Source organism: Colias croceus, chromosome 26, assembly GCF_905220415.1.
Source record: "Colias croceus chromosome 26, ilColCroc2.1".
In the NCBI taxonomy this organism is placed as follows: domain Eukaryota; kingdom Metazoa; phylum Arthropoda; class Insecta; order Lepidoptera; family Pieridae; genus Colias; species Colias croceus.
This window is the reverse complement of record NC_059562.1, coordinates 3716684-3736209: the sequence shown is the minus strand read 5'-3', so window position 1 is coordinate 3736209 and position 19526 is coordinate 3716684. Positions and strand designations below refer to the sequence as shown.

General features: G+C 30.9%; 2 protein-coding genes across 2 annotated transcripts; one reads left to right on the top strand and one right to left on the bottom strand.

Moving 5' to 3' along the window:
• Window positions 1–809: 809 nt before the first annotated feature.
• Window positions 810–15953, bottom strand: LOC123703380 (polyamine-transporting ATPase 13A3-like). Its single transcript, XM_045651296.1, has 19 exons — window positions 15338–15953; window positions 12187–12354; window positions 12026–12096; window positions 11804–11913; window positions 10943–11105; window positions 10455–10659; window positions 10012–10198; window positions 9611–9746; window positions 9247–9412; window positions 8709–8909; window positions 8006–8206; window positions 7583–7708; window positions 6920–7073; window positions 6341–6462; window positions 5626–5743; window positions 4760–4893; window positions 4094–4255; window positions 3375–3501; window positions 810–2804 (listed from the first exon to the last, which is right to left on the bottom strand). Exons 1-19 carry the CDS (start codon window positions 15449–15451, stop codon window positions 1840–1842), a joined length of 3630 nt encoding a protein of 1209 aa, XP_045507252.1. The 5' UTR covers window positions 15452–15953; the 3' UTR covers window positions 810–1839.
• Window positions 15954–16786: 833 nt separating this feature from the next.
• On the top strand, window positions 16787–19274 carry LOC123703415 (DNA-directed RNA polymerases I, II, and III subunit RPABC5). The gene is made up of 3 exons (XM_045651379.1): window positions 16787–16938; window positions 17558–17658; window positions 19022–19274. Exons 2-3 carry the CDS (start codon window positions 17564–17566, stop codon window positions 19128–19130), a joined length of 204 nt encoding a protein of 67 aa, XP_045507335.1. The 5' UTR covers window positions 16787–16938; window positions 17558–17563; the 3' UTR covers window positions 19131–19274.
• Window positions 19275–19526: the final 252 nt, after the last annotated feature.

Below are 19526 nucleotides of genomic sequence, written 5' to 3'. Positions count from 1 at the left end.
ACAAAGAACCAACAATAGTGGTGTTAGAATAAGAAAATCTTTAATCATTTCTTTAATAGTAATGTAAAGTGTATTTATCTCTAATATATAGGTACGTAGTATATTATTATTATATAGTCTGTGATAATATTAGAACGTGTTTATTACACTACATAGTCTTTATCAATTAAATTGTAAAAAGCGCGCCATTTTTCGTAGAGTCATCCGTATTTGATACATTTTAGCGGATACTTTTCTTTCGAGATTGTACTCCTTTATTTCCACTCAATAATTGAAATATGTATTACAATACTGACATATGGTGCAAACTAATTTTTTGTAGTTAAAATTACACTCAGGATCTAGGTATACTAAAATTGTGGCAGATTCTGTCTCCAATTTTTATAAAATTGAGATAGATGAATTCGTAACTTAATTTTATAGTTACATTTTATCACGATTTGTGAAATTTAACTGACAAACCTGCTAACAAGTAATAATTATTACTTGAGACTATTACTAATAAATATTGAATATATTTCAAATGTTATCAACAATGTATCATACTTTTATCACATACCTATATCCATTTTATAAACTTATGATATTTGTATACGCTAGAATCAGCTTTTTATAATTTGACTAAAAGTTGATGGTAACAATCGCATTCGATTTCAAATATATTAATTTAAGCACCAACATACAAAATTAACTACAAATGCAAGTTAAGTTTAAAAAATTAACTTATGCATATTGCAGTTTCAAATGCTTTATTTGTGTTTTAGTTTTTAATAGTTATAAAAGTAAAGTCTATATGTATTATGATTGTCAATTGAATTTACAAAAACATACTAAAATTTTAGGATTGTGAAATATGCATCCTTATAAGGGTGCTTTTCCACCAATAATGTGCGAGGATTGTGTTTATAAATAACCAATAGTATTGCTTCAAACTTCAAACTAAATGCAGCGATATGTTTGGTTTTTACAGAAGCATTCCTCGCTACACTTACATAGTAACTTAATCTGTGGATACACATCCTAGCTAGCATCCTAATTGGTGGAAAAGCACCCTTAGCATTAGATACTATTTTGCTAGATACACACATACAGGAATATAATTTTTCTAAAAAATTGGGTTACCGTGACTTTACTTTTATAATCTAGGCGATAAGGTCTAAAATTGAACACAGTTCGAAATCTTAAAACTATTAAGGCACTTATATAATAAAACTAATTATCACACTGTGCTTTAACAACACTAATCATAAGATAATACATTAGAAATGTTCATAAAATATTAAACAACTATAAAACCAAAGAGAAGAGTGAATTTAACTAAGATACACTAATTACTTATAAAATTATAGATTTTTTCTCATACAGATATTATTTTATAAGAATTTTTTATTAATAAAAATAAAGATATGCGTAATGCAATATTACGAAGTTTATCATAATATAATATCCCTTAATAATATTTATAGTGTTATATGAGATTATAACATTCGTATTATACTTATATTAAACAAATAATGCATAAAAATCTTGCATTCAAACAACTTACGTATAAAGAAATTGTGACAAACATTCACAACAAAAATAATAATATAAAATAAATTCTATATCTAGAATCTGTTAAGCAAATAATAATATCAAAAACATATAAATCTGTTTTAATACTCATAAATAATACGCGATCATGTAAATTATTAATAAAAACAAAAACAATAATAAAAAAGCATTTACGGAATGTAGAAATAATTTCGTTCGTTTCGAACGCTTAAAAGCGAATTTCAAATCGAGGTAACATATTAAAACGCGCCTAAAAGTATACCGTATACACGGCGAAAATAATTTTCATCTACCCTCCACTGAGGTGTCTTCGCCCACAAAATCAACGGAGCTATTTCCTTCCAAATAGTCCATGTTGTTTAACTGCCTTTTCAATAATAAATGAGGCGTTTTCCTAACGTGCTGTTCCTTTACAAAGTTCGGCACCATTTGCTTAATCTCCATTAAATACTGAACGATGACCCTTTCAAAGAACAGGGCTAATACAAAGTTGAGGCACGCTAAAGCCAAAACAATATACGCCATTAAAGTATCTTTTGGCATCTGTAATTCTAAGAAATCAGCTAACCATTGCGCGGGAGACACGGTTATGTAAATGCAAATCGCTAACATGACGAGAATGCTGATCATCAATTGTTTATTTGTCACTACGGATTTACGATATGGGGCTCCGTGACTGAAAACGATGGCTAAAATAATGTACTGGAACATAGAAATGGTGTAAATAGCGTAGTTCTCCCAACACTTATTGGCCTCTTCACCTTCGAACGTATGACGCACGTACCACGGGAAGTACGTGATCGCTAGATAGCTCAAATATTGAGCGATCGCTATGAGAAACATTTGTCCAATGAGCGATACGAGGGGAACGATACCAAGTAGAGAAGTCAATGGGGGTATTTTGGACAATTTGCCAGTATGGGCTTCGGTCATACCAAAGAAGAATGCGAAATTAACGATCAGAGCGACATCTATGAATAGAAATTGGAAGTCTGTTAAGTTCGAATCGAAATAGTACAGAAAAGCGACGGAGAGGAATTCTGTAAGGGAATACGCGATCATGAATTTAAAGACGCCAAAGCTGGTGGTTAAAGCTGCTCTTCCTTCCCGTAGGACTCGGGAAACGCAGACGATGTCGGGGTGCGAGCTAGTGAAGGGCGCGGCCACACTGCTCTCAAGTTCTGATAGAGATATTCCCGTATGAGCGGCCCGTAGGGCTCCGCAGTCGTTCGCACCGTCACCGCACATACCTGTAGTGAATATTGCAAATTAACGGCCTTACTAATAAAAAATTAAACAATGGATAAATTTCAACCATTTAATACCATAGCTGTGTCCTGCTCTTGCTCACATGAAACGTCAATCATAAAAACAAGACAGGTTATTGCAATAACTAATTCATTGCATAGCGAATGGGAAACATTTTATTAGTAAGACCGCTAGTTAACAAAATTAATCGAGATAAAAACATTTGCAAGCCTTTAAACATAAGTTAGGTTATTTCGAATGAACCTTACTCATTTCGTCCTGTGTGTACAAAACCAAGCAAATAAATTTAATTTATTGCTAAGTGTAACATTTTTTTTAGGATTTAATTCCGTACAATATTATAGTATCTGACGCAAATCGTCATCGATGACAAACAAGAAACTTTTATAACTTCAATAATGATGAATAATTCAAACTCAAACATTTATTTATTCAATAAGACTTCTTTTAGAAGCACTTTCGAATCGTCATTATATATTTTTTACAATTATCACCGATTCGGAAAGCAGTATCTTTATATATAATAAATACTTAGTAAGCAAATAACTCACCAACATAATACCCAAGGGCCTGATAATCAGTTATCAATTGTTGCTTTTGATCCGGTGACATTCTTGCGAACACCGCGCCTCTCTCAATCACACGACCCACACTGGACGGGTGGTGTTCACGGAGAGCCTTAAAACAAACATTTGCTTATAAATACATTGAGATATACATATGGAGACGACACCGCCTACATCACTTATGTTCCGCTCAACATACGCCATATGGCGTAACTGCACGCTCATTTTTTATTTGTTTTAAAGTGAAACGCATCAAATTTGCCTTCGTGTGTGTTACGATATTGCACAAATAATACAAATAATAGGGAAAAGAGCAAAGGAATAACTTTCATCGGTAAGTACCTAACTAGATAATAATTTTTAAAACTTAGTTAGAGCAAAAAAATAGCGCACAGATTTTGTTCGTGGTGTCTCCTGCATACGTAGTAGTATTATCTCAATGTATAAATACCACTTTATTAGCCAGCTTCACGCATAAACTACTAGACCGATTTTGATGAAATTTAGCACAGACAATCTTTAGATCCAGAGAAAGAACATAGGCTACCTTTTATTGCGAAATATGCACCACGGGTGAAGCCGGGGCGGACCGCTAGTATATTATAATTATATTCTATAATACACTTATATTTTTCGTTAAATAAATATGTGAGGTATCTATTAAAAAACTGATTTTAAAAATAAAATGAATAAAAAAAACTCACCCTCCAAGCGTCCCCGCTCATCACAAACTTGTATCCCACCCCCCGCGGGGCCTCCAAATCCCCTCTCCCGCTTACCCCGTCTCCCCCCGCGCCCCACGACCCCACCCCACTGTCCTCAGTCATGCTAGCCCCCGTGAACGGCACACGCTTGCCTATTGGCACCTAGAATAAAGAGAAATGGATAAGATCCGGCTCGAAGGACCAAAACTACTCGATAAGGTCGTAGAATACACATTTGTATTTAAAATATTTGCATCATATGATATTGAATCATATTGGTTGCTAAAAGAAATGTAAATCACTTGAGATATGCTATATTTCTTAAAAAAATATGTAAACAAACAAAAAAAGAATTCGTTCTTTCTGAATGGTTTTACAGATTTTTGTTATGAACTTAATACTATTACACTAGTCACTAAGGCTTTAGATAGTGATAAGATTGAGGCTTTCTTTAGATATTACATTACGTTTTTTACGCATTTATATAACAGATAATATTTTTGCATCTACCCGCCTTTTAACTTATACCACTATGTATTTAACCACAGACTAGAAATAATATACTGCGGATTAAACTTAGAAAATTACTAACACAGTTATAAAAATATTGTTAGTAACAATAACATAGATTTTTTATTAATAAATCAATTATTATTATAAACTTACCCCATGCAGCGTGCTCTGGCAGTACAGAACGGGTCCGCCATTCTCTTGATGTAAAGTGAGATGGACCACTCGTTCTCCGCTCGCTAATATACCACACTCTTTGGCCACACTCACTGCTGTGTGTATGTTATCACCTGTAAGTTAATATTCAGATATTTTTATCCTAATATCATTAACAAGGTGATCCGTGTCTACGATAATAAAATAAATAACATCAGTTTTTTACATGAATATATTTTAATACACCACATAATAATGTAGGTAGTTACTACACAACAAACTAAACACATAACAACTACAAACCAATCTATATTAATATTATAAAGCTGAAGAGTTTGTTTGTTTGTTTGTTTGAACGCGCAAATCTCGGGAACTACTGGTCCGATTTGAAAAATTCTTTCGGTGTTAGATAGCTCATTTATCGAGGAAGGCTATAGGCTATATATCATCACGCTACGACCAACAGGAGTGGAGCCACGGGGGTGAAACCGTGCGGAGCAGCTAGTAAAGTTATAAAATTGGTTTGTTAGTTTATTAGAACTAACGAAACTAACAAACGAACGTATAACATTGTACTAGTATAACAATCATTCGACTGAATAATCTAGATATAGTTTTCCAACATAATTTCCCAAGAAAAGTCGACAATATAATATGTCTACACTAATATTATAAAGAGGAAAACTTTGTTTGTTTGTTTGTAAAGAATAGGCTCATAAACTACTGGACCGATTTAAAAAATTGTTTCACCATTCGAAAGCTACATTATCCACGAGTAACATAGGCTATATATTATCACGCTAAGACCAACAGGAGCGGAGCCACGCGGGGGAAACCGCGCGGCACAGCTAGTATACAATAAATACCTGTAATCATGACTATGTGTATGTTTGCCTCCTTCAGCTCCCTTATGATTCCCGTTGTAGCGGCTTTAAGTCGGTTTTCCATTATTACTAATCCTAGAAATTCTAACTCGCATTCTACCTGAATTTAAAAAATAAATTATGTGAGTTTAGCAATACAATATTTTGTCTGTTTCACTTTGAAATCTTTTTGAAATTGTTAGAATTGTAATGGCGTGACAAAAACACTATTTTAAAATTATATAAGTAATAAAGAAATTACTTTGTATCTGTCACGTTTAGGAACTATTTATGTATTCAGAGAAACATTTTCTAAAGAGATAAGATTGTAACTTAATATGTCAATACATACAAAGATCTTTAATATTATACTCTGTTACTCACATTAAAATAAATTGAATAACAATATCGACATAATATTGTAACTTAGTACTTTTTTTAGAATGATAATAATCAATTATTTAACAAAAAAAATTATTCAGGATTTTCACTGATTCCACGCGAAAAAAAACTGAAAATGTTTAATATTATACATTTTTAAATAATAGAAATAATTCGATCACGAGGCGGGATTCGAGTTCGCGTCTTTCCGCCATTCCGGGGCGACGCCTGAACAACTCGGCCACCCTTTTTCTATTCTTTGAAAAATTATATTTATAAAACATTGGAATGCCATAAAACCAAAATATCAAATGTTTAATATTATTTTTTTCCTTACCTCTTCCCTGTCCATTTTCTGCAATTGTTTGTACGTAGTTTCCATAATGCGGGTCGACATTGCTATTACTCTGTATCCCTTCTCGGCGTATGAACTCAATACTTCATTTAGATTATTCGGAACTACAAATGAAAGATATTTTTCTTTAATAACTTTTTTAAGTATGTAAATATACATGTCATATAATAATTTTATCGAGTTTAGTGTAACTTTGTCCTTTATATACCTACTTAAAACAGAAAAAAGTTTCGGTTTCGTAACATCTATTATAATTAATTCCCAATAATATTTTATATTATATTTATAACAGAGTAGTAAAACAGACAAATCAAAATAAAATAAATATTGAAATATTGTAAATAAATACAAATATTGCATTGTATTGTATACAATACAATACATTACATACAATACAATACAATGTTTATAACAGAGTAGTAAAATAGACAAATCCAATCGAAAATAACCAAAAGGAAATCAGGACATTACATTTTTACAGAGTTTCAGTTGTACATTATTACTCATATAAAAATATTTATAAAACATTTCCAATAAAATGTATTAAAAACAAATCCTTACCAGTTTCCGGTTTGCACAAACCCCTCAGCATTTCTGGGGCACCCTTACAGTACACCCTTAGTACATCTTCACCCAGTAACCTGACCACCACTGAAGATCTTTGTAGTGATGACACGAATTGGTACTGCTGCACTATCCCTATTTCTAGTGGCATCTGAAATAGGTAAAAATATAAATATAATTATGATACATGGCAACATTTGTCATAAAATGCCCAAAAGTAAGAAAGAAAAACCTTAAATTTGATTGTATTGTGGTAAGGTATAATGTATTTTGAAGGTCTTCAATATTCACTCAATTTGTAAAACACAGAATCAATTTTCACTGGTTTCTTAGGGAAACCTTAAAATGATTTTAAAGATAAAATCAGCATACTATCAAAAACATAACTCTGTAATATTTTAATTATAACATTAAAGAAAAACCCGCATAGTTCCCGTATCCGTGGGTTTTACGGGATAAAACCTATCCTATGTGTTAATCCAAGTTACCCTCTATATGTGTGCTAAATTTCATTGTAATCGGTTCAGTAGTATTTGCGTGAAAGAGTAACAAACACACACATACACATCCTCACAAATTTTCGCATTTATAATATTAGTAGGACACAAATTGTTACCTAATAAAAACACATTTGCCATTTTAAAGTTAAATTCGACTTACATGCATATCATCTACGTTAATATTAGCAGATCCCTTTGGTTTCACAATGGTAGGCGTCAAAATTTCATAGTTCGATAATTCTGGAACATCTGGCTCTTCCAGTAACCAGCCGGTTGATTCGAACATCTGATGAAAACATTCATTGATGAAGTATTTCCAGTAATATTGTTATAGTACATTTTAAATAAAATAAAAAATAATGGTATGTAATTATATAAATCATTATTCATACATGTAAACATAGAAATGTATGCATCGTCTCAACTCAACTTCTCATCATCACTTTTAAAATTACATTTAAAAGCGTTCTTCAACAATATTATACCTGAGTAGAAGTAAGAAGTAGAGCATTCTTCACTGTATATTTTTTTAACCATCACAAAACCTTACATTTTTTTCCGAAACTACCCTCACTTTACCCACCTTCAAATCAAGTGGATCACCAGCCAGTTCACCATGCAGTACCGTCAAGCTATGACAGGAGGCCATACCGATCTTCAGCTCGTGTAGATCATTCATCTGCCTCGGGTCCCGCTGAGCCTGGCCCAGCAGTGGGGGGGAGGTCGCGGTACTGACGGCCACCACCCCCCACATGTCCAGACCGTCCTCTGTTAATGTGCCCGTCTAATAACCAGAATTAGTCATATAACCATTAAATTATAAGTTAAAAGGTGTAGATAAATTACCACCTTAACATTCGATCTTCAAAAACGGCACACCATACACGATTAAACGTCAAAGTAGAATGGAAAGTAAAATGTAATCAATCTACCCCTTTTTTTTAATTATAATATCAACATAGTAAAGACACAGAATAAAGAGGTAGAGAAGCAACACTTCGCTGAACAATTTATAGAAATAGCGACTCTAACTGTTAAGCAACAAAGTGCAATTCAGTTTGCATAATTGCTCAGTGTCTAACGATATTCTATATGCGTTATTATACATCCCAACATTTTCGCATACTTTATTATCTATTGTTATTTTGTAAGATTTTTACTGTATGTGTACAAAAAAAAAGTTTTTTTTTTATCTACTAATAAATTGACATCTAGAATATACTTTCAACGCGCCGAAAGAAGTTTCACTTCATAAAAATATACTTATTATTAAAAAATATCGTCACCTTATCAAAACAGATACAATCCAGTGAGCCGCTAACATTAACCGCTCTCGTATTAAGGCAAGTAATACGCGCGCGTCGCAACCGCGCCACTGCGTACAGACGTCCAACTGTCATGGCCGCGGGCAACGCCGGGGGAACTACTATGGTTATTATGTCTAGCGCTTTGATCACTATGTCGCGGGCTGTTAGCGATCTGGCTGCCTGTGAAATAAAACATTAAAAATAAGTGAAAGTATGGGTAAACGTTAACATTAGATAGTTAAATGCGAAAGAAAAATATTAATACCTAACATTAACGTTAAAATTAAAGTTAATGAAACATCTATAAAATATTGAGTAACTTAAATAAAGCATTGTAACAATATTACCTAAAATATTCAAGCTAAAAATCAATATTTACGATTATTTCCAATTATAACTGCCCTCAATATTTCAATATTTCAATTAATTTAATCAATATTGACTAAATTATCGAATCAGTAAAATATAAAAGTGTTATAAACATAAAAAAAATATTTAATTGTCATAACATTCCAACCTTTAGTGCGACTGTATACGCAAGTCCCAATACGGCGATACAAGCCAAAATAAATATAAACTTGTACGAATCTCTGTCAAATTTGAAGTCAGCTGGAACCGGGTATAATATACTGCGAACTAGCTGGCCTTTACTTGTATTGTACCCTGTGCGTAATACGAGTGCTCTAAAACAAAAAAAATCAATAATTTACAATGCAAGAAATAAATTTTAAAAGAACTTATCAATATTAAAAGAAAAATGTCCAAAAACATATCCTTGGGGCACACCTGATAATTGTATGACATAATTTATTTTTCTATCAAAAAATAAATAAATAAATTGAAGTTTTAGCTAGTAGAAGTGTATTAAATTATATACTTACTTTACCGGTTCGTTGTTATAGTAACGCGTTTGAATAACTTTAGTGCCACAGAATAAAACGCTAGAGTTATGTTCCTTCAAGTTAAACTCTTTGTCAATTCGCTGTAACGCTGTTTTCGTTACGGGAACCGATTCACCTGGGAAAATATAAATGTTATTATTGTATGAGTCAATATATTAACTATTTTGAATTGACGATATTTAAAGTCGAATAAATTAAAAATTTTGTAAGGCATATATGCCATCTATCAAATCGCGGAGGAAATTTAGTGGAACAGTTTTATTTATTTATTGATTTAATCATCAAATCACAATTCGAGACACGTGGTACATGGGACAAAAATGTATAATCCCACCTTAACGGAGACCACCCAGACCCGACCATCAAAACTACCACCTTACCTGTGAGCATGCTCTCATTCAAAATCGCGGAGCCAGTAAGCAGTGCCGCATCACAGTGCAGCAGGCAGCCATGAGCTGGTAGCACCAGAACATCTCCTGGACACAAGGCCTTGCTATCCACACGTCTTCCACCCCATAGTTCCACTGTATCATGGGCTTCCACGGTCGCTCGGAGACTTTGCTGATTCTACAATTTAAAAAACAAAACAATGAAATTATCAAAACACTATAAATATCTCTCAAATAAATACTTTCTATAAAGCAAAAGTGAACATGAAGCTGCAAAATGAACAAAGTTTAGGTCAGTAAATGTTACTTGATAATAAAATATGTATCACATAAAACTACCACAAGGTAAATCTTGCCAGAACACTTTTTCAATATATTTTCTTTGAATTTTATAGATCGAATGTCACAGATATAAAATATTCATTAGCACTAACCTTTTTAGTCTGTATAACTGAAGTAGCAACACCAAAAGTCGACATCAATACAACAGCAACACAATAATAGTAATAAGGCTCAGCTAACCAGACTCCTATTGTGAACAATTGGAACACATAGAAGGGATTGAAAACTTCTAGAAGGATTAGAGTCAATATTGTTTGTACTGGAACTTTGATTTCATTCAGGCCATAGATGTTTAACCTGCAATAGGTTATTTAGATTAAATTTGTGATGTGCATTGATTAACAATAAACAACTAAATTCACATTCAATCAAATTGTCTGAATCAAAACTCTGCCCAGTCGCATATTAGGCATAGTTTTTCAATTAGAGTATTTAGCGATTTTGAACATTACTGCCGAGAAATAAGTTGTTAATTTCAATTAAAGTCTTATACAACGCATTTTGCACACGATTTGACGATTAAGAGTTTTGTTTTTTGTTGTATGTTAATATTTAGGCATATTGAAATAAATTATCGTACATGCGAAGCCGTCGTTCCGTGCACGGCGGTCTTGCAGCCAGTAAATGTAGTTGAGCGCACGTGGCCCCGCGCTCCACACCCGCGAGTCTTATCCATTTCGATCTAGCCGGATCCCATACTATACATTGTTTCTTGTGTCGGAAGTATTGGAATTGCTGTACATCTAGGATTAAAATATAATAAAATGTATTTACAAAAAAAGGCACAGTTTAATGTACATACAGTCTCGATTTAGTGCTAACTTGGTTTAATAAGTCATGTTAACAGATGAATAATATGCCTTATATTGAAAACTATTATAAGTACATGAATATATTGTGTACATACATAGTTTATATTGTTTAGCCCTTTCCTAAAGAAAGAGCTAAACAATATAAACTATGTATCTCAAATAGCTATTGGTATATACTGAACATATATACTGAACATGTATAAGTTAGATATAAGTTACATATTATGTAATATTGACATGATTTTAAAAGAGCAACTATGGAGTTTCTTGCCGATTCTTCTCCATAGATACTGCTTTCCGAATCGGTGGTAAATGTTAAAAATACTTATGTAATGAAGATTCGAAAGTGCTACTAAATAGTAGTCTAATTGAATAAATGAATGTTTGAGTTTGAGTTTGAGTTTTGAACATAAGTAGCAATAAATTTTATTTAATATTAGTTCTGCTACGAAACTTATGAAGCAATTAAATATAGATTATTCGTAGAGACCAACTATTAATTAATAATCATTATCAGAAATCAGAATATTAACCAAAGACTAGTTTATGTACGTATTTCTTGTTAAATTGTAAGCGTATGTAATTGTTTGCAAATATATGAAGAAATAAACTAATAATTATGTACTTACTTAAAGTAGTGCCATCGTCCAAATGTATAGGAGTATAGAGATCATCAGCACTGTCTATAGGAACTTTTTCACTTCCAAATTCGTCTTCAAAGCCTTCATTTAAAAGACCACTAAAACATAAACAAAATTAACTTTAGTTATAAATAAGTATCATCATAAATGGCCAATAATATACCAAAATATTTTTTAATGATTAATTCAATTTTTTTACCATGTACATACCTAGGATCTGCTATATTTTTAACTAATATCTTGTGTATATAATGAGTTTTACATTTTTTCTGATATGTTTCCTGAAAAAGAAAAAATAATTATAGTCTCCAAGTCTTTTCATGTCTAATTTAAACAGGTTTATTGTGTGTCGAAAATTTGCAAACACTTACAATGACCAAAACCTGGTCAGCTTCTTGAAAACTGGATCTAACTGAAGATGCATATAACAACAGTCTCGGCACCCAGTGGAACACCAGAAACGGAACCCCACATGTTAGTACTGACAGGAAATATGTTATGTAAGTCCTCCATCGACTCTTGCGATAACCATAGACGACCTGAAAACATTCTTTTTTAAATTTATTTAATACCAGCTTTCCGCCCTCGTTTTTAAAGAAAAACCCGCGTAGTTCCCGTTCCCGTGGGATTTCCGGGATAAAACCTATCCTACGTGTTAATCCAAGTTGTCCTCTATATGTGTGCTTATTTTCATTGTTATCGATTCAGTAGTATTTGCGTGAAAGAATAACAAACACTCACATATTATACATCCTCACAAACTTTCGCATTTATAATATTAGTAGGATATATGAGGTCTCATGACTTGCTGCATCATTTTCGTGTCTCTTATGACTTATTTTTCGATTCTTTAATGGGATTTATATTCTGTGCTCAAGATAGCTAAAGATCTTTAAATCTCCAGATTTAGTAATGGAGTAACAGAATTTATATAAACATAGGTTGTCTTCTTCTTATTAAATGTATTTTATGTAAGGAGTTTGAATGAATTGTAATGAATTTAATTGGAATATTCAAGCACTTTGACATTTAAAATATTATTACATTAAAATTTTAGATTATTATTATATTATAAAAATTAATTTTTTATATTATATTATTTTTCAGCAAATTTACATATTATTGAATTTAAAATCTGCAATAGTAATGCTTGTTTGATTTATATAATGGCTCTTTAATTATTATTGTTATATACCTAATATTTTTTAATAAAATGACAAATTGTAGTTGAATTGTAGTGAACATTGAACGTATGTTGTAGGTACGCTGTAATTTCCTGTAATTAAAGGTACAGTAGATTATGTATTTTAATAAGATGTAATAAACGTGAACTGTATCCTTTGTTGGAAATTCTATAATTATAAATAAATAAATAAATAAATAGGTATTACCTATATCAAAAACTACTACAATAGAAAAGTATTTTCCATCATAGCATTGTTTAATATAAAATATAGGTCTTTGTATTTATTGCTAGTAAATGTTTCGTTAGAACAATAAACATTAATAAATTATTTTCTTATATGATGTACAGGTGTTAGGTATATAAAGTAAAATGAGATGAATTTAGCTAAAAAAGCTACAGTAAATTTTAAAATGATTCATATGTTATTTCAATACATAATTTAAAAATGAATAGAATCAAAGTCGCAATAATCCTACTAATATTATAAATGCGAAAGTTTGTGAAGAAGTGTGTATGTTCGATATTCTTTCACGCAAATACTACTGAACTGATTACAATGAAATTTAGCACATAATATATAGACGTTAACTTGAATTAACACATAGGATAGGTTTTATCCTGGAAATCCCACGGGGAACTATGCGAATTTTTCTTTAAAAAACGCGGGCGGAATGCTAGTATTATCCTAATTGGTCTTTTAAAAATACATAATTGCTATTTTTCCAGATTTGTTTATAGTATTTGTTTGAAATATGTACTGTGAAACTTAAATAATTATTGATTTTAATATAATTTATACATACTGTATCTTAAAATACAATTTTCATCAATAGAAGAAACAAATTGTAAAACATATTTCCTTTAAAATACTAATCTAATAACACTGCTTTATTTAATTATAGGCCTTCATCCTCTAAGCCTACTTCTGCAAGAAAAGGCTTACAAATAAGAAGAAATGATATCCATTTTAGTTAAATTACCTATGTTTTTATTGTATTTCTTTTTACAGACAAGTGCCACAGTAGATATAAACTTATGGTTTATACTATTTTTATTTTCTTTTAGTGACAAAAGCTATATTCCCGAACGCCTATGACATCGAGGCATTTAAAAAGAGAATCTACCTGCACCTAAAAAAGTCGGCAATACATCTTCGGACCCGTCTGTAGATGCCTCTGGTCTGTGAAATTGCTTACCATCAGGCGATCCACATGCTCATTTGCCTTCTTTCATAAAAAAGTGACTAAAAATGTTAAATATGTTTTAATTAAACATTATCCTTTAATATCTAATACAGCTGTGATTTTTAAGTATGTAAGCATATACAATACACTAATTAAAATATATAATTTTTTAGCGTCTATTTTAAATTTTTTTGAGTGATTTTTTTATTGTATTCTCACTATTACATCACAAATTTAGAAGGTATTTTAACTAAAACAACTTGCAATTCATGGTATCATGAAAACATGTTAACATTTCATTTAGCTTTACAAAATATGATATGATATTTGTTACATAATAATCTCATTGTTTTCATACAAATGGCCAGTTGTTACATTTTATTATACAAGATAATGCCAGAAATATTTAGTGATAAGAGTATAATAGTAATTTTTTTCATAACTTGTTTCATCATTATTAAGACTGTTTCGATATATTTATGTTTAAATGATTATTGATGCAATTTTATAAAAAAAAAAATGTTTTTAGTTTTGGATTTCCTTTATACAATAAGGGTTAAAATACACAAACAAAAGAGAAATCCTATATGCTGATGACAAATCTATCTAACAAGCTATATAATACATATAAATAAATATCTTTGTTAAATTAATTATAATAATAAACATCATAAACAAGATAATTTACATATTTAGGTCTTGTTTTATGTTCTAGTCTCTAGATAACATGCTCTACATAGATCATAATATGTAGAACAACGATATAATCTCAGGAACTACTGGCCCAATTAGAAAAATTCTTACTGTGTTAGATAGCCCATTTATTGTAGAAGGCCATAGGCTATAATATCATCACGCTAAGACCAACAGGAACAATGCGGAGCAATGCGGAAAAACCCGCGGGAAACAGTCAGTTGTTAAAAAAAAATTAAATGTTAAAAAAAAGATCACTTGCACGATGAAAAACTATATTTTATTTCAGCTTGTTAATGACTGCTAATATTGTATTCAACTCAGATTCTGATAATTAATTTCACACTAAAACCTGAATAATTTAATATTATTTTGTCTACAATCAACTTCAACTTCAAAAACTAACATCTTCATATCCACCAAACAAGGTTTTTATACAAATAAAATAATATTTATTACCTGTTCAAAATCAGGATCTATGTTCAAATTTTGTTTATTAATTCCCAATAATAAATCGGTCCTCTCAATTGATCCATACTGTATAAGTGGCTGAATATCTTCATCGGAGTCCATTTTTTATAGGTCTTCTTTTTTTATTTAGGCCTTAATTTTTATCACTAGCCATTTCAATTCATATTCCCATATTTAGATTATGGGATCGATGTCTGGTTTTCAACGCGATTAGATAATTAGCTAAATTTAAGATTTTTCTTTGTTTATTTTGAATGGAATTTTATGATTGTTTATGTAATGAAATAGCAATAAATAATAACTTGAAGAACTATATTGAGTAATTAACTAATGAATATAGAACTGCAAACGTATAATTACCCACTAAAAAATATATAGGACTAGTAATAGGGGCGTTGAGTCTTGAGACCTCGAAATTCGAAGACAGCGCGCTGACACTATGGTATATTACTTAATGCACGTTCTCTTGAGACTTTTAATTTCAATTAGTAACAGAATATGAGAAGAGTTCGTTACTAATTGAATTTAATTATTATACATAATTCATTATATGTATTTATAACTAGAAAATAGAAATCTATTCTTTGTAAATATCAATGTAAACACGGAAGTCGGAAATTGACATAAGTGAACTGTCGTGTGTACTGTGTAGCAAGTCAAATTGACAGTCACATGACATTTTACATTTGCCAAACTTGCACAGATGAGAAATACCTAGGTGAACATGCTTCTGAACACAGCTTGTGAACATAATATTGTAATACAAGTTGATACAACATACAAACTATTCATAACGAACCTCATAACATAAAAGTATTGTTTTAATCACGTTTTAATTGATTTCAATCCCCTTTTTATTAAGGCACTAACCACTAACATAAAATATTATAATTTCTATTGTTTGTACCACAGGTTTGCGCATATTTTAACAGTTTTACAATATCACGAAATATTTCAAACACAGAACAGGAAAAACAAATTGTATAGCTTCTATCCACCTTCTATCACGGGCTTTGAGCGCGGGAACCAAATCGAGATATTCCGTAACGAAAAAACCTCACGCTCCCCACTCCGACGGGCGAAGGTGTGGCTTGAAGGCCATGCAATAGCTTTACCCACAGCTTTACCGCGGCCCACTTGCCCATTTGTTTGCTCTTACAAAAAAAAACCAATGGTATATAATAAATCATAACGTACCATCTGACTATCGTCATAATTTAGATATTGTTCCATGCTCAACCTCATGATTTGGCCGGAATCTAAAACAAAAGGAAAAACATTTATAATAATATAAAAGAAACAAATAGTTACCTATTCGTAGAATGGAACATATTCGATAAATCCAAGGATAAATCGCAAAATCACCGAAACGTCATACGTCACAGTCGCAACTCGCACTGACAAGTGACAGAGTTGACAAAAAACAAATGGAAATAACCAATGAAATAACAAGCGGTTCATGTGGTTTGTTGTTTTGTAATTTGTTGTGTGAATAATTAAAATATTTCAGTAATCCTGAGTCTGTGTATTTAATTTATAACTCTTATTTCTAACACTTGTCCATTTGTCCACCATTTGACCGCTAAAAGGTAAGATTTTGATTCTCCAAACGATTAAACATAATTTTTATGTTTTGATTATTTCTTGATTATAAGATTATTAGTGGCATATTTCAACTTATTACTTTTTACGAAATTGAATTGAAATGTAATATGCTTAAGATACATATATAAATACGAAATATGAAATACACTACTATAATTTATTCTAACCTCAATTTCTACTTATTGCAAATTTCTTTGTTTTGCATACCTATATTATTTATAAGTCTATTAAATGTATAAGTAATTAGAAAACTTAATCAATTAAACAATTTGGTCTGTGTTCCTAACTAGTTTAAAAAAAAATGCCAATGCATTTGCAAATCCATACATGATATTACATTATGAAAATTACACCTATTGAATTAAAAGATAATGAATTAAATATTGATGCAGCAAATATCGTATGTATTTATAAGATGCCATTATTGTAATTAGAATAAAAACTGGTCTACATATTTTGAACCTAATACCAATACTGTGATAAACAATTTTATGCAAAATTAATGAAGAGAAAGAAAATGTAAATATAACCAGCACTTAATGATAGGCATTGTTTCTTTTAAATAGTGTGAGAATATTTTCTATAAATATTCTATTGTTACAGGCAACAATGATCATACCAGTGCGTTGTTTCACATGTGGAAAAGTTATTGGGAATAAATGGGAGGCGTATCTTGGTTTGCTTCAAGCTGAATATACAGAGGGGTAAGTGTTAAAATTATTTATTATTTACTATATAAAAATTAAACCTGTGTTGCGTTGTCACGGCATCACACGTGAACGAGTGGACCAATTTCGAATATTCTTTTTTTATTATATTCCTTGAAGTACGAGAATAATTCTTATGTAGAGAAAACGTAAATCTGTACCATGGGCGGAGCTGGGGTGGACCGCTAGTTTATGATGGAAATTAAGTTTGTAAGAATATATGGATTATGAATTTAGACTAATATTATAAAGACAATAGATTTGAATGTTTGTTTGTTTTAATTGAATAGACTCCCAAAAGTAATGAACCGATTTATAAAATTCTTTTACTATTAGAATCCATCATCCCTGTCATCTGTGTTCATACATAGGCTATATTTTATGATGTTTTTATGCTGGGTCAACCTAGGTGGAATTAGGCGGCTAGTGTATGATAATTTCTTGTTCACATGAAAACTGTTGAATGGATTTTGAAGATATTTGGAAGTTGGTGCTGTTGCTTATGTACTTGCATAACATATGCATATAAACTATAGAAATACTTGCTTAGTTCATTTTATTAAAATAAATGTAGTAAATTATCTTTAGCGTGAATTCCCAAACAACTTTTAAACAAAGATTAAACTTTATTTTTAGCCATAATCTAAACATAGTTTAAACAAATGAAAAATTTACTAAACCACCTTGAAAAACGGAACTCATAATATAATTTAATGCCGTCTTTAAAAGTCAAGTTGTAAACTGTTATCGTCTATGTAAGCATAAGATTAGCAGCCATTTTCATGACAATAACCAGTCACTGAAGATAATTTACGTGCATGACGAGTTGTTATTCTCTTCACAATACTGTTTCATATGTTCCATTTATATAAAAGAATATATTATAATTCTATTAAAGGATTTTAAGTTATATTTTCACACGAACTTATTTACTAAGAAATAGATATAAATGGTAACGACTTAATGATTATTAACATCTCATTATTAACATAATTTAGCAGTTGGAATGAGTTTAATATAATTTTTTTTACAACCGATAAGAATTTATACCTAGTCATTATGAAAAATACTTCTGTTTATTATTTGGTCTATAAATACATATCATATTGCAGAATGCAGTGCACTCTAGCTTTAAGCGAATTAATATATTTAAAAATAGCATCTTAGTAATTCCCTTCACACTTCCTACACAAGAAAAAGTACTGCTTTAAAACATAGTGGTAAATACCCTTAGCATTAGATAAAATTAATATAACGTAGGTAAACACATCAAGTAAAATAACCCATTTTATAGCAATTGTCTTATTGGATTATTCAGTGATATATTTAAAGGAGATTTACGTAAATTTTATTGTTTCAGTGACGCGTTAGACGCCCTTGGTCTTAAGAGGTACTGCTGCAGACGAATGTTGCTGGGTCACGTGGATTTGATTGAAAAACTTCTCAATTACGCTCCTTTAGAAAAGTAGATTAAAGCTTAGTTTTTATAATAAATTGCTGATTAACTGGTTTTGTAATTGCTGCGATCCCAATGATGCAAAACATACCGAAAACAAAGGTTTGATTAATTTGTACATAATTTTTTATAATAAATAGTAAATATAAAAACCTAATCGTGATATTTATTTATAGATATTGATGATGTTACATGAGTATTATATTTAGATTTTTTACCTTACACGACGTATTGTATAATATAAAATATTACGAAGACTACCGACCGCCGCGCTGTTATAGGTACAGGTGTAATCAATTAATTGTGCACAGGCGATTATTTCGTAACTATTGCAGATATCAAAAAACTTTATACTGATATCGAAAGCCCTTTACCTAATAAGTAAAATTACTATAATAACTTTTAAAAA